The 12096-nt window shown below is 43.0% G+C and overlaps 2 protein-coding genes and 1 pseudogene across 2 annotated transcripts in view; 2 read left to right on the forward strand and 1 right to left on the reverse strand.

Annotated features, from left to right (window-relative positions):
* The window catches only part of LOC135388461 (phospholipase A2-like), a 114429-nt gene that overhangs the window by 526 nt on the left and 101807 nt on the right, over positions 1-12096 (forward strand). The gene's annotated exons all lie outside the window — the stretch shown is intronic.
* Positions 2902-3436, forward strand: LOC135387670 (uncharacterized; annotated as a pseudogene).
* Positions 5881-12096, reverse strand: part of LOC135389440 (uncharacterized) — a gene marked incomplete at its 5' end in the record, with an annotated part of 172465 nt that continues 166249 nt past the window's right edge. The window contains 8 exons of the mRNA XM_064619488.1: positions 5881-5967; positions 6170-6286; positions 7398-7557; positions 10201-10397; positions 10467-10547; positions 10775-10831; positions 11369-11515; positions 11678-11740. Coding sequence (XP_064475558.1) covers positions 6171-6286; positions 7398-7557; positions 10201-10397; positions 10467-10547; positions 10775-10831; positions 11369-11515; positions 11678-11740 — 821 coding nt within the window. The remainder of the gene's footprint in view (positions 5968-6169; positions 6287-7397; positions 7558-10200; positions 10398-10466; positions 10548-10774; positions 10832-11368; positions 11516-11677; positions 11741-12096) is intronic.

Here is a 12096-nt window from a genome sequence, read left to right on the forward strand (position 1 = left end):
TACGGGACATAGCTGTAATTATATTAAATATCAGATGTGATCAGATAACAGCTTACACACACAATATTTCAGTCACGTGGTTTTGGAGAGCACTGCCGTGAAATCCAACGGACTTCGTGGGCACGTTCAACAGAAGTAATACCGAAACTACCGTAGCGAGTTCCGAGCAGCACACTCATCCACGCCTCCCTCAGCAAATAACTCTACTGCGTCCGAAGACCGCTTGGGTGCCGCACCAGAGAAAAAGTATGCAGCTCGCGTGTCCCGTTAACTTTTTCCGGGAACTGTAGAACACAGCCAACAGCAGGCATAAGTTAAGCTAAAAGAACTACACCCTGTAAATGTCACACAAGTTCACAAATTCAGATGATGTCGCATACGTAGCAATATATCAAATGAAATATTTCACAAAAAACAAAGGGTTGACAGAAGGAACACAGGGTTGACACTGATAAGTTTCATTTTGTGTTTGGTACCTCTTAGTAGTCTTATTTCCTTCTAGGAAAAGTTCTGCAGCTTTTGACGAAGGTAGGGTTCTCGCCCCTGATTTGTTGAAAACCGCAGGCGCTTCCTTTTTTGTACCAATGGTGAAATTTATAAGTGGTACAAAAAAGGCGTACCCCTCCCTTGTTCAACATCTCACGGGCGTGAACAATGTCATTCGAGATGATGGCACTGATTGCAGTATGCTTTGCATTACGCTCTCAGAGGAGTCAAAATCTGTGGTACTTCATTTACATCGCTCCTGAAATAACCATGTACAACCGGGCCCAGTTCTCTTCTGTCTTGGAAATCACGTTGAGTACTCTTTGTTTCAAACTGTTCAGCACTCTCTGACGTTGAAGAATAAGTTCCCTCAACCTCCCCTGCGACGGGTGATTGGAGGAGCTATTGAGGACTCACAGTTCTCATGACTTTCAATCAACATGTTCACTAAAGACCACATCTTGATCCTGGCATCAAGACGCATGACACTCGTATTGATTGCGTTGCATACTAAGGGCGTTAGCCGAAATCGCAGTTTTGTCTGCAGCCCGATGATCCTCCATGTACACATATATTTTACCGTTAACTTCCGGCGTCACTGCAACTTCATACACATTTCATAGGCTCACCTTGAAACTTAAAACTGCACAACGGAATGTGAACAGTCATAGTGGCGAGCGGATGATGATGATGACGTGCACTAATATAGATGCTCATGGCGCTTTGAGCTCTTGCGCGGAGGTGCAAGTTAATGCAGCAGACGACGCTCAGCAGTGAACGGCGGGCAACGTTTCTTGCTTTTTGATCCCAGGGAGTGTTGCGCACATCACGGTTGGTACTGTCGCAGTTGTGTGCAGGTTATTTTACGGAGCTATTGAGTAAATGAAACTGGTGCAATATTACTCGCAGGATGCCAATCAAAATATAGCTACTAAGATCCCGCATCAAAATGTTGCGTTATGTAATTTTACGCATCTAGTTAATATTAATTGCGACCAGAGTGCACCACACCTTCGCTGTTATTCAAGCTGTTAGCCTTATTGGCAGTTTCACGACACTTCCGATAATATACATCTACATGACATCCAGGGGACGTCCAGCTTGCAACGTCAGCATTGGATGAATGTAGGATATTTATGGATATTTTAGGATATCTAGGGGATATCCACAGGACATCCATCATGGATGTGGACGTTATGACCAAACAGGGATGTCCTTGAGACGTTGATGGTTGTCTGGGGACGAAGTAAACTGCGAATCATGTCACCACGAACCTTTCAATACACTATACTTATGATCACGAAGGCGAAGTTTGAGGGAGCAGCCGCTGCTCGGAATATCGATGGCACCATTCTTGAGGTTTTGTATCCCTCTCTGCCGCCACTGCATCTTAGACTTCCCTCTCTTCACAACCTGTGCGACTTTTATTATTTCGAGTATAATACATGTGAAAGAAAAACAAAACGGCACTTATCTTCCCCTTGGCCTTGGTGTAAATATTGCACTAAAATTATGTCCTTGAGCCGCCTTCAGAAGGTCCTTCAATTTTCCATTCATGCATGCCTTTTGAACACCGTTTGCATACTACACACCGAACACTACTTTTTGCATCAGCAGCAGCGTCTTGCAGTGTGCAAGTGGGCAGGACCAGTCCTTAATGTCGTATATAAGAAGGCACAGGACGACGGCCTTTTCCAAAGTTCAAGCATGGTGAAGTGGTACACGTTCCCTTTGGGCGCCACCACAAAGCCATTTCTCAGGTTTCGTAAAGAAAATGGCAGGTCTAGGTTGACAATTGCCCATCCGGGTTCAATGACTGGGGATGGAAATAAGTACACAATGAAATACGGCTTACTTTAGAGCTCACATGTGACTCACCTCCTTTACAAGCTGGTCACCCTGGTCTGTGTCAATGTCGATGGTTCGATGCCGTCCGCCCTGGTCAACCTTGACGCTGATGGTACCACGCTGTTCACCTGGGAACTTAGCCTTGCCTGTGCTAGCCGTTTGAAAATTCCCTATTAAAACGTGAGGTGTGCACATAATCAGAGCTGGGCTGCCCTGTGATGTGCAACACAAATGTGGAAAAACTCTCGCACAATGTGTCATGTTAGAGCTTATTACATTCATCGACACAGGGGGCGGGCGACTCAGTCTCCTCTTGACGTGGATCGCTCACTTGCTGTTATGAGGTCAGGTCATGTTGTTACCTGCCACGTGCAGGGTGGTTATCGCTGTAACCTGTTACTATCTTGTTTGATTCACGATCGCTAGGTTCATTGGTGCAGTGCTGGGATATTTAAGGATTACTAAATGCAAGCTCTTGTACCGCTGACATGAACCGGTGCCTGAGTCATTACATTGGCGACGAACAACTGGGAGAGCCGGATAGCAGAAGCGGGAGCGAGTCGTGCGATGGTTGGCTCGGTAGGAATCGTGGGGGAATACCGCCTCAGAACCGACGCGTCCTGGACAGAATACGTAGAACGACTGGAGATGTTCTGCATGGCCAACAACAGGACTAAGGACGATGAGGGACGTGCGGTGCTGCTAAGCTCATGGGGTGAGGCAACTTATTCTTTGATAGTCACACTGGTGAAGCCCAAGAGGCCGAAAGAAACTGACTATGCCGCTATTGTGGAAGCTGCCAAAAAACATCAGAACCCAAGGCCTTCGGAATTATTCGCTCGTTTCCAGTTTTACAGGAGGAGCCAGTTACCATCAGAGACTGTTGCAGACTACGTAACAGCTTTACGTAAACTTGTCGAGCATTGTGAATTTGGAACTGCCGAGCTTCCGTTGGAAGTAATGTTTACGTGACCGTTTGCTTTGTGGAATAGTGGACACGCGAGTACAGTAGAGGTTGCTAGCTGAGAAGAGCCTCACGTTTGTCCTGAAAGCGATAAAACCCCGGTGCAGGCGACACACAGAGACAAAACATCGCTTTTAGGATGTACCACCAAACAGCCCGGTTTTTATCGCTTTTTAACCTGACGTTTGAACAGGCGTACAAGCGCGCACGGGCGGCAGGGGCAGTAGCTTCGCAGCAGGAATGCATACAGAAAGCCGCAAATGATGTGTCTGAGCAAAAAGGAAAGGAAGACTCGGTTTTCTCTACCAAAACACCACGTCGAGACAGTGGAAGTCTGCCTGAGTGTTATCGGTGCAAAGCTAAGCACTCTCCCCCAGCAAACCAGATACATCCAGAAAATGTCCATAGGATATCTCGCCCGGGACGTTTGGATATCCATTGGAGTTTGCTAGAGATCCATTTTACATCCATGAGATATACCTGCGACTAGCATTTCTGCCATGTTTGTAGATCCACTGAAAGTCCCTGCGACGTCTCTCACGGATATTTGGATATATATGGGAGGTTACCAATATCATACATATTTTGCTTTTAAAAACCTCATGCATGTGATATTTAATGTTTGTCAAGTGCGCAGAGACCACTGCAAATGTGTACCAGCAAAGAATATTTATTGTGTATTCTTGTACAGCACGTACCGAAAATCAGCAATCCTCAGAGATAATGTATGTTATGTCCACCCCGACTATGTATTAATACAAACATGTGCAGCATCCTGTGCACTCAAGTAATACTATACACAGGGTGTCTGGTGAGAAAATGACATTAATTTCTAAAAATTTGATTTACTTCAGAAAATTATGAAACTACTTGGAATACACACACAGGGACTTTTGCCACAGACTGAGGCTGTTTGCATTTGCGTCACACATTAATTAAGCTAAATGAAGTCTAAAATTAGCCAAGGAAGGGTAACGTTTTCTTGACGAATTCGGAAGCTGATGACCATAGCACACTATTCCAATTGAAACCATAGGTTTTTCTGAAGATTCCTAAAAAAAAACATTGATAGCCACAAAACAGTTACTGGGCGAGGAGTGGTCGACGGAATTTGTGTTTGCGGAACTTCTCGCTCCATCCAGATGCCCTCCCTCCTTTATCAATGTGCATGCCGTCAATCCTCAGCCACTGATAACGTCTGTTACCACAGTAATGCCTTCGACTGGGTGTGGCTGTTTCCACTCTGTCTCAATAAAGGCAGAGCCAGCATTTACGCAAACACAAATTTCATCGACCACGCCTCGCCAAGAGACTGTTTTGCCGCTATCATTTTTTTAGAAATCTTCCGAAAAAAAACTCATTTTGATTGGAATAGTGTGCTATGGTCATCGGCTTCCGAATTCGTCAAGAAAAACGTTATGTTTGCTTGGCTAATTTTAGAGTTCAATAAGCAAAACTAGCGTAATTAATGTGACACAAATGCAAACGGCCTCAATATATGGCTAAAGTCCCTCTGTGTGTATTACAAGTAGTTCCATAATTTTCTTAATTACTTAAGAAAATTATCAAAGACAAGTTTTAGAAATTTGATTACACTTTCTCACTGGACACCCTGTATGCAGGAACTCAATGTTGTCGTGGTGACTGCATGAGGTGGTCTGCAGCACGTATTAAAATCAATGGACAAAAGGACTCACATCGATGACTAGCAATGCAATCAGTCAAATGCAAAATGATATGCTCCTGAATGGTGTTTTTCATATACATTACAGATTTTTAACAAAAAGACCAGCAACTGCTTGACTACTGCTTTTTCTTTTGGCTTATACACCCTTAAAAATGAACTTCACCGCAGAGCACACTCCTAGCCAACCATCATCTCGAATGATATCGTTATCTGCAGAGATTTGTTCAAAACGAGAGGCGTACGCCTTTTTTGTGGCACTTATGCTGTCCATAACTGTCACAAAAAAGGTGTACGCTTACCGTTTTCAACAAATTGGGGCAGATAACGATATCATTTAAGATGATGGTTGGCTAGGAGCGTGCTATGCAGTGAAGTTCATTTTTAAGGGTGTATAAGCCAAAGGAAAAAGCAGTAGTCAAGCAGTTGCTGGTCTTTTTGTAATGGATATATATATATACATATACAACTCCAAGTGCCTGCGTAGAAGTAGTCTATAAAACTGAGGCCCTCCCCCAGCTTCAACAGATAACAAAACAACTCAAGATTGTGATACAAACACAACAGTGCTATATGTTGAGACATTTCGTGTTACATCTATTAACACAAAGACACTACAAAGATGAACATCATAGCGTTGTACAAAATATGATCCACAATTGTACACAGGGCGGTATTGTTGCACTCAAGCAAAAAAAGAAGAAAAAGAAAAAAAATATATATATGGGTGGCGAGCTGTGTTAGGGTGCCTCCAAGGACAGCATAAGAGATACATATATATATATATATGAGTGGCGAGAGTACAGATTTAATTTCTAAATATACTGTGTTAGGGTGCCTCCAAGGACAGCATAAGAGATACATATATATATATATATGAGTGGCGAGAGTACAGATTTAATTTCGTCAATAGCGTACTGTGCTAGGGTGCCTCCGAGGACAGCGTAAGTTCTTGTGGACTGAGGCAGGTAAATAACTGAGCCAACTGAAAGATACAAAACATGCTGGCATTGTAGATATGTGAAACTGCTTTTTGGACAAACATGTTATGCAAAATGTAAGGTATAATACTATAAAAATAGTAATGCAGCTAACAGTACTTAAAACAATAATAAAATCTGTTAGCTGAAGACCTATCAGGCAACACACACAGAAACTCCATAGACTTTCACAACAAAAACACTTGCCTTAATTAGCCTTCCGCCTGTCCTTCCTTTCCTTTGCGTGGCGTAGCCATTCCTTTACTTCCTTCTCTATGTCGTGGTGTGTGGCTTTTCCAAGCTTTTTGTTTGAATGCACAGCTCCTAAAATATGAAACAGTGTTAAACTCCTTTGGTAACAAACCACATAGGCATCACAAGCAGCCATGCGATTCAGCAAATTTGTGGCGCATTCCCAGAAATTTGCCCCTTCCCCTCATCCTGTTATTGCCTGGTACCACTAAATGAACAGCCACTTTAAGAGTGGCTTTCTCGTTCCCACACTTGCACAGTGTCTGATATAAGATGCACGCTACTTTTCTTTTCTTTTTTGCTCTTGTTATGGTTACTATGATATGCCATTTCGGACACACTTGTCTATATCAGCACCTCGTAGTTTAATGCCACCACATCCTGCAAGGTTATTTCCGCAAAATACGAATGGTGTGCAGTCTTATGGTCCACCCCCAAATACAAGATTCGTGCAACATATTTCATGCGACCAAGGTAATACGGGCTGCCGAGCCTCCTGACTGGTAATTCCTGACGTGTGCGTTGCAAATAGCCCATACAGTAATTTCTGCAAAACAACACAGTGAAATTATTCATTTCTCACACAAAAGGATGCGAATTGTGATATGGGGAGGACGGGCTGGAGCACTCCAGAGAAAAAAACAGCACAATTGCACAGCAGCGTAGAATGCTTCAGCACCACAAAAGCCAGAGAGTGAAAGCCATGAACAAATGGGACTTTAATCAGCACCTCCTCCTTTCATGCCAAGTGCATGAATCATTTAAGTCACATAGCACTGCTTTGTGATGACTGACCAAGGGGCCTCAAAGAAATGAAATGACACACACTGCATCTCCTCACTATAAATATATCTCATTCACCTGTACAGTCTATAAATAGGATAAAGCAAGGCAGCAACGTCCCCTGAACACAATGAAATATTCCTTCCGAGGGTGGAACGCAACGTGGAAATCAGCACAAGGCTCATGGTTAGTTGTCTGAAAGCATGCCAGCAGGGCACTCCTCGGGGCAACCAAGAAGTGGTGGTTTAGGCCCTGTTGCTGCTCGCCCATTTTGTCAACGCCCGTATTCCTACATTACCAGCAATTATGCCTTTAATAACACATTTTTGTCGGGTAATATGCAGAGCAAGTAACATAAATGAAATCATAAAACAACTTCAAAATGATAGAGGACACTTACTTATTATTGCAGCACACAGTTTCAAATCCTTGAATACATGCTTTCCCTTTCTGCCCTCCCAGCTGAATTGTTCTCCAACGTCATCAGTAAAGAGGTGACCCATTATGCGTCTTACGACAGCCTTTACTGACCCTCCACCAAGGAGAGCAAGCTCCTGGCTCTGTAATATAATTTTTAGATGTAGGAAAAAAAGAAAAATAAATACACATGAGAAACTGTTTGGGCACCTAATTGTTCACATTTCTGAGAGTGAAGAATACAACCAGCATTAAAGCAACAATATTTGCAGCAGTATCAAGAAAGACAGAGAAAGAGACGTATTAGCGTATATTTGCGATATAGAATGCTATATCTGCTACAAATGCACACACAGCTGGGTAATTCCATTTTAAATCGACCAAGGTCTGCCGATGACATTTTTTTATTTCAGTGAAAAAAATATATGTTGTCGATGACCTTGAGTGAAGACAAAAGTAGGTTCCCGGAGCTTCCTACAGTCACCCAGTCCACAGATGGAGGTGACGCCGTCTTCGCGAAGTAATTTTTTCTGGCGACTTGGCAGCCTTACTGATGCCACTTCATTCGTATCACAGCCCTCATAGCCAGCACACGTAAAGTGTGGGCACTGTAGTATACCTGTACAGAGTGAAAACGATGTCAGTTTAAAGGGACAGTGAAGAAAAAATCAGAAGAAAAAAGTCAGCAGCTATGACAAAAATTGCACGTTTTTTTAGCCCTCATAGCTCCTCGACGGCAGGTCACATATCCATAAATGAAGTACGCTTTTAATGTGCAATCTCTCCTGTATCGTTCAATATATAGAAAACCATTCTAACCCGTTTCGTTGCCTAAAGTGATGTCCGTAAAGTTTGGTGAGAGGAGAAAATTGCCGATGTTTGGTATGGCACACCTCAGCCCCTGCAACACTTATTCCAATAATTTTGCTGTTACTGAAAGGCCAACCTATACCCTAAATCCAACTGCAAAAATATGTTGCACTATTTCAGTAGGGTGAACGCAGCGAATTTTTCTCCGTGCCCAGGTATCGCCGTTGCGGCCTTCACTCGGAATCCACTTTCGAGTGGCACGCCATTGCGCGTTTCCTATTTCACAAGGTCTTCTGTCTCTCTGATGTTGTACTGTCTCCCGCCGCTGGAACTTAATTGTGGTCATGTCCAAGTTGGCATTCTTAATTACGCGCAACCTTTTTATATGTCGCTGGGAGACCAACAGATGGCGTGTAACACGCCGCAGAGAGAGAGAGAGTGGAGTACTGAGTTACATTATGTAGCTGAGTATAGCAACAACTTTTGAAACAGTTTTGTGAATGCAGCACAAGGTGTCAATTTCTTAACTTAAATTTAAAATCTGAACTGGGGAGCGCTACCAGTGGTTGATTGGTGGAGGTGCTGTCTTTATTACAGCAGCACCAAAAACTGTCAGCATACATTGCATAGGTACCATGCCTTTCTGTGATGGAAGTTAGCGTGACATCTACTTGTGACATATATTGATGAAAAATAATGGAGGACGCGTTCTCACGACAAGGCTTCACCTGGTCTGGCGTGATGCAACCCTCCTCTTTATTGACAGAATCCTGTCTAAGTGACCAAATAATGTCGGGACTCAGGGGATGCATGTGCTACCTATGCAGTGTAGCCGGACAGTTTTTTACTTTTTTTTGCAGCTGTAATAAAGACGGCACCTTCAGCAATGCGCCACTTGGCACCACTTCCCAGTACAGATTTTTTGAAGCACACACCCTGTGCAGTATTGACAAAACTGCTGCAAAACTTGTCGCGAGTCAGTATTCCACTCTCAGTCACTGCGGTATAATAGACAGACGCCATCTGTTGGTCTCGCAATGCCATATAAAAGGGTTGCGCGTAAATATAAGAATGCCGACGTGGACATGTCCACAATTAAGTGCCAGCGGCGGGAATCAATGCATCATAACGGAGACCGAAGGCCCTGTGAAATGGATAACGCGCTATAGCATGTCACTCGAAAGTGGAATCTGAGTGAAGGCCGCAACGGCAATACCTGGGCTCCGAAAATAATTCACTGCGTTCACCCTACTAAAATAGTGCAACATATTTTTGGAGCTGGACTTAGGGAATACGTTGGTCTTTCAGTAACTGCTAAATTATTAGAATAAGTATTGCAGGGGCTGAGGTATGCCATACCACATAGTAGCAATTTTCTGCTCTCACCAAACTTTACTGAGATCTCTTTCGGCAACAAAACGAGCTAGAATGGTTTTCTATAGCATATTGAACGATAGAGGAAAGATTGCACATTTAAAGCATACTCAATTTATGAATATGTGACCTGCCGTCGAGAAGCTATGAGGGCTAAAAAACGTGAAATTTTTGTCATCTCTGCAGACTTTGGCATTTTTCTTCTGCGTCCCTTTAAAGTGACACCGTTTTCACTCCGTACAGGTATACTAGAGTGCCCACACTTTACATGTGCTAGCTATGAGGGCTGTGATGCGAATGAAGTGGCATCAGTAAGGCTGGAAAGTCGCCAGAAAAAAAAACAGCGATGATGGCACCACTTTACCCACTCTCCATCCGTGCACTGGTTGATCGTAGGAAGCTCCTGGAACCTGCTTTCGTCTTCACTTAAGGTCGTCTACAACATATATTTTTTGAACTGAAATCAAAGAATGTCATCGGGAGACCTTAGGTGATTTAAAATAGAATTACCCAGCTCATTATTCCGCTAGCTAGGGGTCTAGCTGAGCCTGTTGCCTATAAGTGGATATCTTAACGAGAACTTCCTACAAAGTCGAAATTACCAACTGGTCTTCTTTCTGCTGCGTCAGGCTCCGTTCAAAACCTTCTAACTGCTCCACAGTCTGAAGTGCCTCAGTCAGAAGTAAAGGGGCACATGTTGTAGATGGCTCCTGTGGTACAAGCCCACAAACTAGATCACTGAGCTGCTGCACCGTCAAACGCAGAATGTGAAAATTTTTGAGCACCTGACGCTGAAATTCTGTGGGAAAAATTCACATAATTAGCAAAACCATGGAGCTATGATAAAAGCTGCATAATGAACACCTACCATGCTTAGGCAGTGCCTTTTCAAAAGATTTTTCAGAATTAGCAGCAGTTTCCAAGGGTCGTTGGTACCTTTCTTCATTATCTAGACAATTGGTATCAAACAACAACTTTAAGATGATGACTGGGGACTTTGATTGCCAGGGGTGATACTCCATCCCATTGCTGGTGATGATAGGGGGAAAGCAATAAGGAGCCCGTTAACAATAAGGATCAAAGAGACAATTAATGCTCCGTACAGTGGCAATTAATGCTACTGGCATGCAAATGCAGGTTGTACTTCAACATAAAGATCAACCAAAAAATTATTACCAGTGGGAAGTTCATTCTGGGATGCTGGGGAGGAATCCCTTGAGCGATCTGAAATTTCTAGTAGAGAGAAAAAAGAAAAGGGCAAAAATGACCTATTGAATTTTATGCAGTGATGAGTAAAAGCTCAGTTTGCAAATGGATTGCTCATAGTTTACATAAATATTCCATATGCAAAAAGAAAAATGGGCCTAAGAACCCACAGTATCTGTATGTTTCTGATCTTACAGGCATATCACAAGGATGAGGAGACAGTTATCGGTATCCACTGCTAACGTACCCAATGCTACACTAGTTCAGATCAAATCCCGGGGCTCCCCATAATTAAAACGATCATCGTAAACTGTTTAAAACGCGCACAGGAACCCCCAGTTCCGAGATTACCATGTTACAACTTGCATTTCATCGCAATCTTGCAACCTTCCAGGTAAACCTATGACTTAAATTTTGTTAGTAAATAATTAGCGACATATAGAAGCATGATGCATATCACAATATATACTTACGCACATCTCAGCGGAAAAGCTGTGGGATAGGCAAGTAACTTCAATGCTACAAAATTCCAAAACTGAAAAAGTTAATCAGAATCAAACATACCGAGGGCTTGGTCGCTGGAAGGTGAACTAGAATGGTGACTTCTGACCGCTGCACGTGCAAAAGCAAGAAATGATAGGTTTTCACTCTTTGGGCAGGGTAGTTTAGTAGTGCCTACCTTTGCTTGTGGCGACGTAACTGTGTGCTGGACTGCAAAGTATAAGCATATGTGCCAACTAATCTATCAACTGGTCATCATCAATAAGCTATCAAATATTTTGCATTGCATGATTTGACACCACTACAGCTCGCTGTCTCTCTAATGGTATAATGACTCAGTGTTATCTCCAACTGAAGGTAAATGATACACACCGTTGCTGGCTGATGCTTCACTGAATTTTTGGCCATGATGCTTCGGGTTCTTCACTGGATTGTCTGCAGAATCATTGTGTCAGGTGGGGAAAAGGCTACGTATTTTCTTAAAGCGATGCAGAACTTTTATACTGAAATCATGAAAGTTACCTAGGCTGGAGGTGTGTTCTACGGCCTGTCGGACAACATGTGCAAGGTATTTTGTGAGTGTAATTTGGTTCATAAATAAATCTTTCAAATTAGTGCATTTTTAAGAAACTGATGCACCAGAATTGGCAATCTTCGTTTAAATCATCCCCTCTCCCAAAACTATCGCAACATACTCATCCAAAAGTTCAAATTCTCTCACGTTATGCAGACACGAGACAACAGTAGGATGAAACAGTCCATATAGGAAGTGCAAAGGCCACAGTCAGCTG

The sequence above is a fragment of the Ornithodoros turicata genome, chromosome 3, assembly GCF_037126465.1.
Source record: "Ornithodoros turicata isolate Travis chromosome 3, ASM3712646v1, whole genome shotgun sequence".
NCBI classification, from domain to species: domain Eukaryota; kingdom Metazoa; phylum Arthropoda; class Arachnida; order Ixodida; family Argasidae; genus Ornithodoros; species Ornithodoros turicata.